Source organism: Lolium perenne, chromosome 1 (assembly GCF_019359855.2).
Source record: "Lolium perenne isolate Kyuss_39 chromosome 1, Kyuss_2.0, whole genome shotgun sequence".
Taxonomy (NCBI): domain Eukaryota; kingdom Viridiplantae; phylum Streptophyta; class Magnoliopsida; order Poales; family Poaceae; genus Lolium; species Lolium perenne.
The window spans coordinates 124862308-124878621 of record NC_067244.2 but is presented as its reverse complement, the minus strand read 5'-3'; the positions used below and the strand labels follow the sequence as shown (position 1 = coordinate 124878621).

At 46.1% G+C, this 16314-nt stretch overlaps 1 protein-coding gene across 16 annotated transcripts; it reads left to right on the top strand.

Annotated features, from left to right (window-relative positions):
• Positions 1 to 1372: 1372 nt before the first annotated feature.
• On the top strand, positions 1373 to 15931 carry LOC127300960 (uncharacterized). Of its 16 annotated transcripts, XM_071818249.1 has the most exons (7): positions 1374 to 3145; positions 4829 to 5075; positions 5425 to 5478; positions 6108 to 8390; positions 8488 to 8632; positions 15392 to 15432; positions 15584 to 15931. In XM_071818249.1, exon 1 carries the CDS (start codon positions 1408 to 1410, stop codon positions 3136 to 3138), a length of 1731 nt encoding a protein of 576 aa, XP_071674350.1. In that variant the 5' UTR covers positions 1374 to 1407; the 3' UTR covers positions 3139 to 3145; positions 4829 to 5075; positions 5425 to 5478; positions 6108 to 8390; positions 8488 to 8632; positions 15392 to 15432; positions 15584 to 15931. The 16 variants fall into 16 exon arrangements, with proteins under 16 accessions (XP_051187132.1, XP_051187168.1, XP_051187143.1 ...); XM_051331172.2 differs by lacking the exons at positions 6108 to 8390; positions 8488 to 8632 and adding an exon at positions 4313 to 4387 and having other exon boundaries at positions 1373 to 3145; XM_071818247.1 differs by having other exon boundaries at positions 6108 to 8632.
• The last annotated feature ends 383 nt before the right edge of the window (positions 15932 to 16314 follow it).

Here is a 16314-nt window from a genome sequence, read left to right as displayed (position 1 = left end):
CTTCTATTTTATCTTGCGAATCCTTCACACACTTCACAAAAGTTGCCCAATCCGGATAGATGCCACCCGCCAGATAATATTCCATTGCATTTTTTTTGAGAACACAGTACAACGCAGACGCTCACAAACACGCACGTACAAACACCCCTATGAACGCACGCACGCACACCCTACCCCTATGAGCACCTCCGAAGGACTGAGCCGACATATCTTGAGGTTGACGAAGTCACCACTGGCGCCTCGCCATTTGCTAGTTCCGCAAATAAAGGGGATCTTTGCAGCACATTTGGTGTCATTGAGTGTTCCCAGCAAACTAAAAAAACAATGCCAAATCCACAAATCTTGTGATGCAATGGCCTCAGGTACAATGGTAGCATCTTTGCTCTTTCCACAATACTGTCCATGCCATGCCTTGGGACAATTCTTCCATGTCCAATGCATACAATCAAGACTACCAAGCATTCCGGGCCAACCTATTTTCTCATTTATCTCCACCAATCTTTTTGTGTCATTCTCATTGGGAGCTTGAAGATAGGTTGCCCCAAACAACTTGATAATCATGCGAGAAAACCTACGCACGTACTTCGTGGTAGTATCTTCGCCAATTTGAAGATACTTATCGGTGTAATCCACATTGATGCCATACACAATCACTCTCATGGCAGCCGAGATTTTTTTTGAAAGGGGCTGAACATCACGCCCGGCAGCATTCCGACGTTGCTTGAAGTTATTTGAGTTGGCTTCGCAAGCCTTCACGATTTTGACGAAGAAACTATAGCGCATGCGAAACCTCCTACGGAATAGATGCGGCGGATAGGTAGGTACCTCGGCGAAGTAGTCTTCCATCAGTTGCTCGTGGCCGAGAAGGCGATTCCGTTGGATGCGGTTCCGGCCAATCACCGGGCCGCACCTCCGATTCAACATCTGAGCGCGGTCCTCCAGCTCCTTGACAGAGAGAAGGAGGATGGTGGCCTCCACCTCGTCGTCCTGGAGCAGCTCGTCGAGGTCGGAATCGTCCGAGCTCGACGAATCAGACAGATCGACATCGATGAACTCGTCGCTAGAGCTCATCCTCGATTCGGCCGGCGGCGGTGGCACCCGGAGCTGGGCGAGGAACCGTGGGCGGGATGCGGGGCGATCTGCGGTAGCTCCTGGATACCTCGCTCGGCCGAATCGGGCGGTGCGATGGTGGTGGCGATGGAGTGTGGTGGCGGCGCAGGGGAGGAGGGGGAGAGTGAACAGAGGTGACCCTAGATATGGATCGACCATTCGGTTCGCTCGAATACAAGCCGATTTGGATTTTCGGGCTCGGCCTGGAAAAAATTCGGTGGCGGTTACTTTTCAGTTTTAGTCCTTTTAGGGCATGGGATCTGTAGACATGCTCTAACATTCTAACAAACACCCTCCATGCCGCTCCGCACGCTGCTCCGGCACCTAGCCGCCGGGCGCTTCCCCCGCGTCCAGGCTCTCACGGGCGCGGCCACGGCGGCGGCGGCGCACCGCGTCCTTCACCTTCTCCTCCGCACGGCGCCGCTCCCTCCCCTGCCCCACCTCGTCTCCCTCGCGCGCTGGTCGCGCGCCCACTTCCGCGCGCCGCTCCCGCTCCCGCTCCACGCGCTCCTCCTCGCCCGCCTCGCCTCCCACAGGCTCTACCCGCTGCTCCGCTCCGAGCTCCACGCCCTCGCTGCCGCCCGCTTACACTCCCCGCCTTCCATCCTCCGCGCCCTTCCCGCCGCCTCCTCCCCCACCGCCCCGCCGCTCATCGCGGACATGCTCGTCTGTGCGCTCGCTACGGATTCCCAGCCCCTGCCAGCGTACGAGGCTTTCCTCTTCGCCGGAGACAACTACCCGCGCCACCGCCCCTCGGTCTTCTCGGTGAACCGCCTTCTATCCGCCCTCGTCGACGCTGGCCGGGCCGACCTCGCCGAGAGGGCTTTCAGGGCGGCGCTCCGGCGGCGGGTATCGCCGGACCTTTTCACCTTCAACATCGTCATCTCCGGGCTCTGCAAGGCCGGCCAGCTCAGGAAGGCTGGCGATGTGGCCAAGGACATCAGGGCGTGGGGGCTGACTCCCTGTGTGGTCACCTATAATACTCTCATCGCTGGATACTGCAAGAGGGGTCGTACCGGGAGGATGTACCATGTGGACACACTCTTGAAGGAGATGATCGAGGCTGGGATCTCGCCAGATGAGGTAACATTCAATGTGTTGATTAATGGGTACTGCAGTGACTCGAACCTCGCTGCTGCGCTGAGAGTCTTTGAGGAGATGAAGCAGCAGGGGATTGCGGCGAGCGCGGTGACATACGCTGCACTTGTTTCTGGTTTCTGCGGCGAGGGGAAGGTAGAGGAAGGGGTGAAGCTAGTGGATGAGATGCAGGATTTGGGGCTGGCGCCCAATGTGGCTACCATGAACAGTGTGCTGAATGGGTTTTGCAAGAAGGGCATGATGGCAGATGCTGAGAATTGGATTCATGGTATGGTGCAGAGGAGTGTTGAACCTAATGTGGTTACCTACACTGTTTTGATCGATGGATATCGTCGGCTCGGCAAAATGAAGGATGCAGTGGCAGTGATGGACGCGATGGCAGGTAAGGGGATTAGTCCAAATGTAAGATCGTACAATTGCCTGATAGCTGGGTTTACCCATAATGGGGATTGGAGGAGTGTTTCTGGCCTTCTCGATGAGATGAAGGAGAAAGGTGTTTGTGCTGATATTGTTACTTACAATACACTCATTGGTGCCCTGTGCTGCAAAGGGGACGTACGGAAAGCCGTAAGGCTTTTGGATGAAATGTTGATGGTTGGCGTGGAGCCAAAGCATCTGACTTACAACACCATAATACATGGATACTGTGAGAAGGGGAACATCAAGTCTGCCTATGAAATTAGGACCAGGATGGAGAAAGATAGGAAACGGGCAAATGTGGTCACATACAATGTGTTCATCAAGTACCTTTGTAGAATGGGGAAGATGGAGGAGGCTAATCAGCTCCTGAATGAGATGTTGGAGAAAGGTCTCGTTCCAAATGAGGTTACCTATGAAACAATCAAGGAGGGGATGATGGAGAAAGGTTATGTCCCCGATGTTAGAGGACTCACTTGCTCAGAATCCTCTCAAAACCTTTCATCTACCTGAACACATGGTATGTTCTAGTAATGTACTAACATAGCTTGTGTATACCTACTAAATACCTAACAAATAAAGCAACCAAATGGGAAGTCGGATTGTTGTTGAAATGATAAATTGGTGGTCACTACTTCTGCTAGGTCATAGTTTGCCCACCCGGTAAAGGTTTGGATATGATCATGTGGGCTGTATGTGGTATAATGTAGGAGCTACTCTGTTCTTTGGTATAGTTCAGCCATCAACACCGTCCTGGTCCAACTATTACCTTATGAGGCTTGCTCCAGTACAGCCCCTTCCTTAAACTCAGTTTGGGTACCAGTGTCATTAGCCAATTAATTAATTGGCTCTCCTAAGCCCATGTCCAAAGCCAGTATATATTGTATACCGCATAGATTGCTCCTCCCTCATCGGTCGCCCATGTCCTGCTCGCGATCGTGATTGTTGCCGCCACGATCCTCTTCCCATGCCAGGAGTTGCATCCTCGCCGGCCAGTTGATCCCCGTGCCAAGGCTGACCGCTCCACATCACTCCTCGTCACTTGCGTCGGCGAAGGCAATCGCCTGAACCATAGTCATTGACGTTAACAGCATCTCCTGTAGTTAGGATTTCTGTTTTGCACCTCACGGGCTATGGCAGGAGCAGGGCCGGACATGTCTTTCGTTGTTGACAGACTGTATTGTGGGAAAAAAGCAAGGCGCCGTCCGCCGCGCCACCGTCCATCACCGCCCTACAGTATTTCCATATAAATACACGACCTACATGTGCAGATCCATACACATGCGGTTGGGCCATACAGGTTTCTACTGGGCTAATGTATTCATTAATTATTCATTAATTAGTCGTAAAAGACAATCAAGCCCTTAAGCGGGAAGGGGTATCGAGCGATCTCATCCGTCCTTGTGTTTTAGTTTGGCTGAGTTTGAGGAGAGGGGGTTGTACTGGAGCAAACGCCTTACCTTGTATCCAATTGACAGTTGTAAGTCCTAATGGTTGGCATTCTCTAGACCTGGTCTTTTTGGTGTGCACAACATTGTGCATTGAAGGAAGCGAACTAGAGCGAACTAAGCAAACTTGAGTATCTGATTATACATGCTTATTAGTGTTTAGTGATAATGTAGTACTAGAATTTATTTTGGCTTCATTTAGCATGAAACTCTCTCATGCGTCCTATTTAGCATCACAGAGGAAGTTGGACTCTGGAGATGAACACCTGTGCAACTCCATCTAGCAGATCCATGAATCTGAAAGTTCTCATCTGGTACTGTGCCTCTGGATATTGAATTAATCAGTTACCTAGAACTTACTTTTAGACATCTCTCATAATGTTATTTCTTTAAGGTTAGTGGCCAATTTATTTGGTCCATACTGGCCATAATTAGTCCTCGAGTAGAAGACTTGGTCGTGTTTCCCTAGAAAAGGAAGTTTTCATGTTTACCTTTTGGTTGGATTTGAACTCAGATTCAGAGCAGCTACTATCCGCAGGGTACAGATATTTCCTTGATTTGTCCGGATAGTTTCCTGGATTTGAAATCAAGATATCTAGCGGTAAGGCATTAGACATTCATCATTATCTTTTATGTGCATATCATAATTAACACATGAGAAGTGGTTCTATGCTCTTCCAAAATTCTATTTCCACAAATGTCAAAACGTCCCTAGATACTTAGCGCAAGGGTAAGTTAGTCATTTGTTATTGCAGTAGACCCGAAGTCCAAAACCGTTCGATCGGTGTTCTCCTTCACCCCCATGATCTCTTTCTTCATTCACCGACCAGACACCCCTGCAGCGGCCTGCGATGAACCGGCTCCGGCATGCCACTGCAGCTCCCCTCCACCCTGCTTCGACCAGGTCAACTTCGCGCTGCCCAGCCAGCGGATGCCCATATCAGACCTCTTCACCTGTATGACGCTCGTAGAGTGGTTCACCGTGTCTGTGCTGGTTTGTTGGTAAGTATATTGCTCCAACAATCATGTAATCCTTGTTAGTGATGCTTCTCACTGTTTTCCTCTTGCTTAAGTATATTGCTCCAACAATCATTTGGATGGCTCATGGTTGGTACTTTACAATGTGACCTGATTCATTCCTAGTTAGAAGCACTGCATGAAAAAATGCACATTTAACAGAGCAGAATGATCATTCAGCTAACAAGGAATTACACAGGAGTATGCAAGTATATAATTGAATAGGGTTATTTACAAATTACAATTATAATAGTGCATGTCAAAAAATTATCAGCGTACTCATACGATGGCTGAACTATTCTCATTGTTTCCTAATTCCTATCATTTACTGCAGGCATACTACCCAGGACTTTTGATTGTCCCAGATTAGATAATTTGATCGTTTCAGGTATGTTGTCACTTTGTCTCTTTCACAAACAGTGTTGTAAGCAGATTCCATCAACTTGCGGGTGCGGCTCCAACCATCGACATAGTAGGATCACTAAAGAGTTCCCTGTCATTCACACTTCTTCATTGATTAGTTAGTTTGCGCCATATGCAATTGATTTAATGTTTATAATCTGTGATATATGAACTGCCAAATTCGCTGATAAAAATCTTGTATGTTCACCTGCGATAGTATCCAATATTTTCCATGATTGATTCGGATAAATGTCGGAGTTTTAGGAGCTTTAAGAATCCTTGGATCTTGCTTTGTTGGCGACAAGTATGTGAAGTATTTTATCAGTGATTATTTTGGATGCACTTCTGGACCTTTTGACAGCTGAACGAAACCATCTTTCATTGCTATTCATAGCATCCAAATTTCATTACCACACGTAAAACCTACATTGTGTCAATTTGTTGAAATAGACATATATCTACTAATTACCAATACAGTCATTTTCTATCAGCTAACTATGCAATGTGTTGGATAACTGTTGGTGAATCTGTTGTATGACATGTTGGGCTGTCTTATTGTTCTCTGTTGTGGCCCATCTGGCAGTTCCTGACCTATATAAAGTGCTTCTATCTCAGACTGTAACCCTAACAATAGAGAGTTCCTCCCTGAAGCCACCATCAATCCCTACCTAAGGTTAGGCCCTCACCTCTGTTCACATGGTACCAGAGCAAGGGGCACTGAGGGCACTGTTGATCTGGAAGCCTAGACTGTTGCGGTAGCTAGGAGGAAGAGGAAGGGAGCAGGCTGTTGCGGTGGCTGGGAGTAAGAGGAAGGGAGCAGGCTGCTGCGGCGGCAAGGAGGCAAAGGCAGTGACTAGTAAGGAGACGAAGAGAGCATCCTGCGGGTAAGCCCTTTGATGTTTCTGAGAGGTTAGTTTGGTGCAAACTGGCTGGGGGTGCGAAAGGCAGTACCACAACAACGAAGGCAAGCATGGGGGACAACGGGGATTTGACCAAGGCTCTGGAGAAGCTAGCACTACCAACGGATGAAAGGAGATGGAGGAGGATCTGCTAGAGGGGGGCAATCGTTTCCCATACCGATATCCGTCAGAAACTTGAGCTGTTGGCTAATGAAATCAAGCTGGAAGGAGTGACCAACTATCTCCGGTAGTCAAGGAGGGCGCTGTTGATTTTGAACTCGAAAGGGCTGGATGAAAGCCGTAGAACCAGCAGACAAGACCAGTTCTGAATGGAAGAAGTGGAATGCCATAAGTTCTCTGATTGTGGCATGGTTGCTTAACTTTTTGGTTCCTAACATTGTTGCTTCTGTAGAGCACTCACAAAGGAGGTATGGGACACCCTATCAAATCTCTATTCTGGAAAGGGAACATTATGTTGATTGCTGAGATTGAGGATAAAGTGCATGACTTGCAAAAAGGAGACAAAAACTGTGATGGCATATGTGGCTGAGCTGCAGCATCTTTGGGGAGATTTAGATCATGTTGATCCTCTAGAACTTGCCCATGGGGAATGCGTGAGTGCTGCTGCGAGCTGGATTGAACGCCGGCGGGTTATGAAGTTCTTGAAAAGTCTTAATCAAGATTTTGAGAGAAGAAGGGCTGCTTCAGTGCATCAAACCACTACCCCTTCTCTCAAAGAAGCCATTGTAGCTATGTCCAGAGAGGAAGTGCATCTGAATATGGCAAAGGGCAGCGATTATGTCCCTCATTCGATCTTCTACACTATTGAGAGACAGGAGATGAGAGACTTCTATACTTGTGGACAAAAGGGACACTTGAAGCATCAGTGTACCTCCTTTGCTACACCCGACAGGGGGAGAGGGGGATACATATATGGTAGAGGAAGCTGGAAGAGGTGATGGTGGAGGTGGTGACAACAATATGTTAGAGGTGGTGGATAGCAGTATGACAGAGGTTGTGGACAACAATATGACAGAGATGGTGAAAAGCTATATGGACATCAGTATGGCAGGGGTGGTGTACAGTAGCACACTGCATCACCCAAGGCATATATGGCAGCAGCTTTAGAGCCAACAACCAGGGTCAATGAAAGAAAGAAGGACAAAATGAAGCAACCTTTGGGAACTTTGCTCACTATGTCTACAAAAATGAAGGTAATATTGATAGTATCTATAGCCACTCATAATGTTAATTCAGATTGGATTTTTGATTTGGAGCATCCAAACATGTTACTGGGAATATTAGTGAGTTTGACTCTTATACTCGGTATCCTCCCACACATAGAGGCACTATCCAAACAACAGATGGCACAACACAATCTACAAAAGGAGAGGGGTCGGTGCAATGTACACCCAACATAAAATTGTCATAAGTTCTACATGTTCTTGCAAATCTGTTGTCTATATGCCTCAATTGATCAGCACGATTACCGTATCATAGTTGATATGTGTTTAATTCATGAAAGGGAGAGCAATAAGAAGATTGGGACTGCAACCAGGCATAGAGATCTTTGGCACATAGATCGTGACAAGATGTAGCATGATGCAAGTTTTGTGCTTGCTGCGATTGTTAGAGGAAAGGAGAGTATGGCAGTGGTTCATCATTGTCGAATGGTCCACATGACGTTTGATAAAATGTTTCGAGTTTTTCCTGATGTAATGGATGGAGTGGACAAAACCAAATTATGTTGTGATGCTTGCGAATATGCTAAGCATATAAGAACCTCTTATGTTTAGAGGGATCAGAAGTGTATCTTCATTTGTGTTAGTCCACTCTGATGTATGGAAGTATTTTGTGACCTTTATTGATTGCTATTTCAGAATGACTTGGATCTATCTTATGCATCACAAAGATGAAGTGTTCACTTGTTTTCAGAGTTTTTGCGCCTATATGAAAAACCAATTCAATGTTCAGGTGCAAGTTATCAGAACTGATAATGGTACGAAATATATCAACAAACCTTTTGTTGCTTTCTTATCTTCACAAGGTATATTGCACCTGCCTGACTTCATGTCCTGACACCCACCCCTCTCCAGAATGGAGTTGTTGAGCGGAAGAATAGGCACATTCTTGAAGTGGCTCGATCTCTTATTTTTACTATGAATGTTCCCAAATTCTTATGGAGTGAGGTAGTTATGACTGCTACGTATTTGATCAACATAATGCCTTCAAAGATTCTAGGTACGCAATCTTCTTGCCAACTCCTTCTAGATAACAATGACTTTGTTGTGCCACCCAAACTCTTTGGTTGTACAAGTTTTGTAAGGGATCACAGACCATCTGTTGGCAAGCTAGATCACCGGGCTATCAAATGTATTTTTATTGCCTATTTCTCCAGATAGAAGGGTTACAAGTGTTGGAGTCCCCCGACAGGAGGACATTTGTAAGCATGAATTTTACGTTTCACGAGTCAGAACCATTTTATGGCGGTGAGAGTGGTCTTAGTGGCTTGTTCCAGGGGCTTGACCATCTAGGTGATGCTCAAGAGGGGGAGAAGCAGATTGGAGACCAACAACAACAAAGTGGTGACCAACAGCAACATCATCAAATTCCTATTGTTGCGGAGATTCCTGGTACAGTGGTACACCTACACCACCTAGACCCGTACCACCACAAAGATGGCTGCAGAATCCATTTGTGTACTCCAGAAGACAAGTACAAAGGGAACAAGTGGGAGCAACCCATTGGACCTGCAAATCAAGGAAGCACAAGCGTAGATTCTGCTGAAGAGAATCAATCTCAGACTGAGTCCAATAATAGCCTAGACTTGCCAATTTCAATAAGAAAAGAGATAAGGAAAGTTGGGCCCCAAAAGCAACATAGTTATGATGACTATGACATAGGAAATTATATTTCTTACAAGGCATTGTCACCCTCTTTTCGGGTTTTTGTTGCTTCGCTGCAAACTGTATCTGTTCCTAAGAATTGGAAGGCGGCTAGGTTGGACCCGAGATGGTGCAGTGCAATGATGGAAGAATTAGAAGCTTTGAAGAAAAATAAAACATGGGAGTTGACATATCTCCCTAAAGGAAATAATGCAGTAGGATGTAAGTGGATCTATTTTGTAAAACAAAATGCAGAAGAAAAAGTGGAGAAATATAAGGCAAGTCTTGTGGCAAGAGGATATAGTCAGACTTATGGCATTGACTATGATCAGACCTTTGCACCAGTGTCAAAAATGAGCATTGTCGGAATATTAATCTCTTTTGCAGCAAATTTCGGATGGCCCTTGCATCAACTTGATGTCAAAAATGCCTTTCTGTATGGTGATCTTCAAGAGGAGGTGTATATGGAGATGCCACCATGATTTGTCACACCTGACACTAAAGGGAATGTATGTAGACTCAAGAAATCACTATATGGGCTCAAGCAATCTCCACGGGCAGGTTTAGATAAGTGGTGTATGGTGTGGCATGGGTTATAGTCAATGCAATGGATACCTTACCTTATTTTATAGATATTCTGAGCAGAAAATCACTATCCTTGCAGTGTATGTTGATGATATTATTATCACGGGAGATGATGATGTGAAAATCGTAAAACTGAAAGGATGCTTGAGTCAAGTCTTTGAGGTGAAAGATTTGGAAAAGCTTAAATACTTTCTTGGAATAGAAGTTGCAAGATCGTCAAAAGGGATATCACTATCTCAAAGAAAGTATATCTTGTATCTCTTAGATGATATAGGCATGCTTGGGTGTCGAGTGGAGTCTGGAGAACCCATAGACAAGGAGAAATATCAAATACTTGTTGGAAGACTAATGTACTTATGCCACACGAGACAAGATATATCATTTGCAGTGAGTGTAGTGAGTCGCTATATGCATGACCCGAGGGATGGGTACTTGGAAGCAGCTCAAAGAATCTTGAGATACTTTAAGGGCACTCCGGGAAAAGGATTGTGGTTTAAAAGTAATGGACACCTAAATGAAGATGGATATTGTGATGCAGATCAGGGGTGTGTTTTTGTTGGGAGGAAACTTGGTGTCATGTAGAAGCAAGAAACAATCTGTTGTCTCGAAATCAACAGCCGAAGCAGAGTACAGAGCTATGTCGGGCCTGGGTGAAATGTTGTGGGTACGAAACCTTCTAAGAGAGCTGAAAATTTGAAGGCAAGAAAGCTTGAAAGTATGGTGTGATAATAGTCTGCCATAAACATAGCAAACATCCCCAGCATGAGCAAACTAAACATGTGGAGATAGACAAGTTCTTTATTAAAGAAAAGATTGATGCAGGGATTATCTCATTGGCTTATGTGAGATCAGGATAACAAATGGTTTGACAAAAGGGCTAGGCTCAAAGGAGTGCAATCTTGCCTGTGCTAAGATGGGGTGCTAAGATAGGGATGGTTGACATTTATCACCTATCTTAAGGGGTTTGACAAAAGGGCTAGGCTCAAAGGAGTGCAATCTTGCCTGTGCTAAGATGGGGTGCTAAGATAGGGATGGTTGACATTTATCACCTATCTTAAGGGGGAGTGTTGGATGATGAATCTGTTGTATGACCTGTTGGGCTGTCTTCTTGTTCTATGTTGTGGTCCAGCCTAGCCCAGTCTATAACCCTAACAAGAGAGATCCTCCCTGCAGCCACCATCTATCCCTACCTCAGGTTAGGTCCTCACCTCTGTCCACACAATGCAACTTTTCTAGGGCCATAGCTAACAAAAGAGCTAACAAAAGGTATTCTTTATGTAGCATGTATTTTAGTGGTTTCGGTGGTGTTTCAAAACCTCACAGTATTAATGTAGTTGGGAAGACACGTGAGCACTAAGAGCATCTCCAGCGGTGCCCCCAATAGGGTCTGCGGCAACAACGCCGGATTGCCGCTATCAGCACAAGGTGAAGGAGTATTAGGCGGCGCTACCCCAGTGGCGCCCCCAATAGGAACTTTCAAAAAAAACTCATGAATATAAATGAAAGCCGGCAAATTCCATTGAAATTCTTAGGAAATTATACATGTTTGAACGAAGTTTAGTTTAAAGACCTAAACTAAATCATAGATCTAGCTGTACTGGTTGAATGTGCCATAATCGTCGCTGCTGTCATCGTCGTCGAAGACAGAGACCACTGCCAGAGTCGTCGTCGGAGATGTCAATTATGTCAGAGTCCCGCGCCAACCACGCCTCAACGTATTCAGTGGCCACCAACATGATGTTTGCCGACTCGCATAGGGTGGCATTGAGACCTGGAATCTTCTCCAGGTTGGCAGAGTCGTGCAACAGTGACGGAATCCGATAGCCCGCCAGAAATGTCGGCAGCTCCTCTTCAACTTCTTCAGCGGCAGAGGTAGTGGCTTCTTCTCCTTCTTGGGGCGCTCCCAGCTGCGGCAATAGAATTGGGTGGCACAGCGTGAGACGACAACGCAACCATGTCATTCGTGGCGGCGATTGTGGCTCCAGCTTGGGGACGATGGGATGCGCCGCGTGACGACGATGACGCATGGTGCCTCGATGGGGTGGCTCCAGCTTGGGGACAAGGGGCGGCGTGCACAACAACGAGTGCGACGACGATTGTGTTTGGGATTTGAATCAGATATTAACAAGCATGTACCTGGTGCATATAACCTACAAGGAGAAGAACCTGGAAACACGAGAGTATGAACTGCAGTGCAAATTTCGGTACGTGGAGAACCAGGAGTGGTAGACCCTCATGGACCAATTGCCGATATTCCACCTGCCTACACCAGTGGAAAAATCTACTGGATAGCAGACCCTAATCTTGGACAATTTTCCCTTAGCTATGAAATTTATGGTGTCTAGGATTGCATACCAATTAAGGGTATATTTTGGTGTGATGGCAGTGTCATATTAGGAAAACTATGTACACATAGTGTCAAATAAGGAAGAAATATATTTCCAAGGCCAAATGGGGAATTGGAATTTAGGGGAGGGCCAAATTAGGAATTCTCTCTTATAACACTACTAAAATTGATATGGCTAAGAAACCTTGCCATAAGCCCTAACACATCCGGAACATCTATTCCCCATCTCCTTCCTCCAGATCCACCTCATCCCACCACCTCGACTGCCGCCGTCGCCGCATGCTACAGCCGCTGCCCTCCTCCTAGTGGTTGCCGCGACGGCATGAAGCCGTCTGAGGCAGCCGCGACGGCATGGTGCCGTCTGAGGCAGCCGCTGCCCGAGATCCTCACAGAGATTTTCGCCCGTCTCCCAGCTAAGTCGGTCGCCCGCTTCCGCTGCCTTTCTTACGAGTGGTTCGCGACTCTCTCGTCGGACTACTTCGTGGACCTCCACGTCCGGAGATCCAACAGGCCGGGAAGCCCCAGGCTGCTCCTTGCTCCGGTAGGTTCCCTCTATGATGGCCACATCTATTCATGGAAGCCCGGTGGCCCCGTTGAGAGGCTCATGACGGACGATTTTGCGTCGAATGGTTTGCTTGTTCCTAACACCAAGCCCTGCCATGGCCTCGTCCTGATGCGGTGCACTGACCATGGTGGGTACTTTGTTTGTAACCCTTGTACCGGTGAGGTCTTAGCTCTACCTGACAGCAAGTTGCCATTGAAGATGACTTTGCGGATTGCCACACGTGGCCAACCTGAAGCACCATACTTCTTTGAGGTAGCTTATGGCCTTGGTTACTGCTCGATTACCAGGCAGCATAAAGTAGTGCGTTTGTTTCGCAACATTGAAGTGTCAAGCTGTGAGGTATTTGAGCTTGACACACCTGCATACTGGAGGCCCACTGTTGAACAGCCTCCATTGTGCCATGTCAAGGAGCAGAAGATGGCTGTTTTCTTCAACGGATATCTGCATTTCCTCTGCACTGATGCTAGCATTACCACTTTCAATACTTGCAGTGAGACCTTTGGTTCGTTGCCACCGCCGACAGGTTTTGTGAACGCCTCACCGGTGCTGACGGAGCTGGATGGCTACTTATGTTTCTGCTATGGAGAACCTGATACTGATGATCCTTACCATGTCTTCCTGCTAAGGGATTACATGAAAGGCAGGTGGGAGAAGCTCTGTTGCATTGATCGAATGGCTTGGCCAGAATCTGAGCGAATGCTACTGCGGTCTCTCTGCATTGCCCCACTTGCCATGTATCATTCAGATGATGGACAAAGGAAGATCATGTTCGGGACTGGATCTTGCAAAGTGTTTGGAGTTGACTTTGACAGCAACACCCCAGAGATTTTATTCACACCGGACGGAACCATCATTGGTAGCTGTGAAGATGACTCTAACCTGCCGCTTTGTCTGTTTGAGGAGTACCTCGGTCCAGTGGGACGAACAATTGATGAGATGGTCTTGTCATCACCGATCACTAAAGCTTGGTCTGACATCCTCAAGTGGTTGCCCGGACGCTCGGTGTCCGAGTTGAGCTTGGTTTGCAGGGAATGGCGTGCAATGATCATGGCAGACTGTTTCATTCACTCGCATGTCATTCATGCTAATTTGAACAAGAGCCCTCGGATCATGGTCGTCTTAGATCCTCGTTTTGGACATTATATGGATCTGAAGGACTTTGTTAATGCGGGTGTGCCACACTTACTTGGTAATCTTGTATGTAACCCCCAGCCTTGTCACGGCCTGAATGTAGGGAGCTGCAGTTCATGGGATTATGTATGCAATCCTGTTATGGGTTATTGTGAGTACATCGAGCCTGACGTTGATGATGGCACTTTGTTTGCTGGGCGTATGGGATTGGGTTTTGACTCAGCTATTAACAAGCATGTACTGGTGCATATTACCTACAAAGAGAAGAACCTGGAAACACGAGAGTATGAACTGCAGTGTAAATTTCGGTATGTGGATTGCAAGGAGTGGATTTTGGTAGACCCTCCTCCTAGACCAATTGCCGATGTTCCTCCTGTCTACGCCAGTGGGAAAATCTACTGGATGGTAGACCCTGAGCTTGGACAATTTTCTCTAAGCTGCGAAATTGTGGCATTCAATGTTGAGACAGATGGATTTGAGGTTCTGCAAGGTCCTCCATGCAGCCATGAGAAAGGCCGTATGTCCATCCTCCAGATTGGGGGTGCACTTTGTGTGGCTTGTTCAAACAAAAGCATGAATGTGATTGACATATGGAGGATGAAGGACATCGGCACCTGGTTAATAGAACATCATATAGAGCTCAGTGGGTTCTCCCCTGAGTATTCGTCGGAGAATACTACACCTTTGGTCGTAAATCCGAAGGATGGTCGGATTTTTCTCAACACAGGTTTGTCACTGGGCTATTATGACCCAAAGATGGTGGCATTGGAGACCATTTACAGTGTGGGCATCCTGGAGCACGCCGGCAAAATCTGCCCTATTATCTGTGATGAAAGTTTAGTCCGCCCACTTGGGCGAACCTAATCTGCGGTATGTGCAATCCTACATTATTTAGTACTTAAATTATACTGACCGAAGGAGTCCTTAACGTACTTAGTGGAGTCATCAACTTACTATATGACTAGAACATTTCTCCAGCTAATTATATTTCATCTATGTCTCTTTTTAATGTGCAATAAAGGAATGAACAATTTTTTGTCTTCAGTGTACTGATTAACAAAATTCTTGTTCTTAAGACGATACAGGGGCATGATACTCATAAGTAGCATTTTCTCATACATGTAAACTAAATCAGTCTGACAACAAAATCACAACATGATTTGTGCAACTATTAACTTTATCGAACAGATAAATCGCATGAACTTAGTAATGACATGCAGATCACAGAACTGAACTGATAATGATAATTTTCGTTGTGGTTCATTGGATGTCCTGAGCACAGATAATTACCAAGTTCGATAATATCTTGCTACGATGTTCCACAAACTACCTATTGGCAAAATTGGGAGTGGTACTCCCTGGTTATGATGATCATTAGTTCATTACTGCACATGCTAAGCCATTTATTCCTTTATATCCAAATTTTAGTTTAACTTACAGTATATTTGTCCATGTGCTACATCCTTATCCTAAATTTATGTCTTCAGGTGGGGCTACACCTTCAGCTTCCATATTCCATGGCATATCTGTAAGTAAGACTTCCATCTCTATCTTTCTATGTAGCAATGTTCTTTAATCAGCTGTATTTCTACAAAATATAAATGTGTCAGGTTTCTTACATCCCACCATGTTTATGCTCCCTGGTTCTAATTTCCCAACCTCTTCTATCAATGGTGCAGAAACGAATAAAGAGCCCTCACGTGGAAGGTGGAACACCAGAACGCTATGTGTAACTCGGTGATGGGATGTCTCTTGTACCCCCTTCGCTCCATTCATCTTCTATCTTATACGAAGAAACTTGGTCGTTTATTTCTCATCAACCGTAGTGGAGTTTTAGTGCTTGTCTCGTTACCTGGTATCTTCAGAATTTGCACTTAATTGGTTAAAGTTATAATGCAACTTGTTTGTTACTTGCTTCTAGTACTTTGGTTGAAGTCATGGACGGGGCCTCTGGTTATGTCGAAACTAATTACTTGTGGTACGTTTTTTAGTTGGTTCGTGGAATGAGAATTGTTGGTTGTTGTTAATTTTGTTGATGACCAAAAATATGCATAGTATCGAGTATTTTGTACTTCCTCCATCATACTAAAGTTATCTTAGACTTGTCAAAATTTAGATGTATCTACACACTATCTAGTATGTAGATGCATTTAAATTTAGATAAATCTAAGACAAGTTTCATCAGATGGAGGGAGTATGATTCTACGGAACTTGCAATGACAGTGGCAATGTCTGTCCAGCTACTCTGTCGTTGTTCTCTGCTGGCTAGCTCATCTTTGGAGCAGCTTCTAGGATCCCTATCTCACCCACCTCATTCGGCCGCCTCCCTCCCGCCGCCTGCCAGCATGCCCATCGTCCGCCTGTGAGGTGGTAGCCTTCAGTGGGAGGAGCCTGCTCTGCCCAATTCCTT

What these genes read in the sequence shown, in the direction of transcription:
- LOC127300960 (XM_051331165.2), top strand. Translation starts at nt 12,531, where the DNA reads ATGAAGCCGTCTGAGGCAGCCGCGACGGCATGGTGCCGTCTGAGGCAG.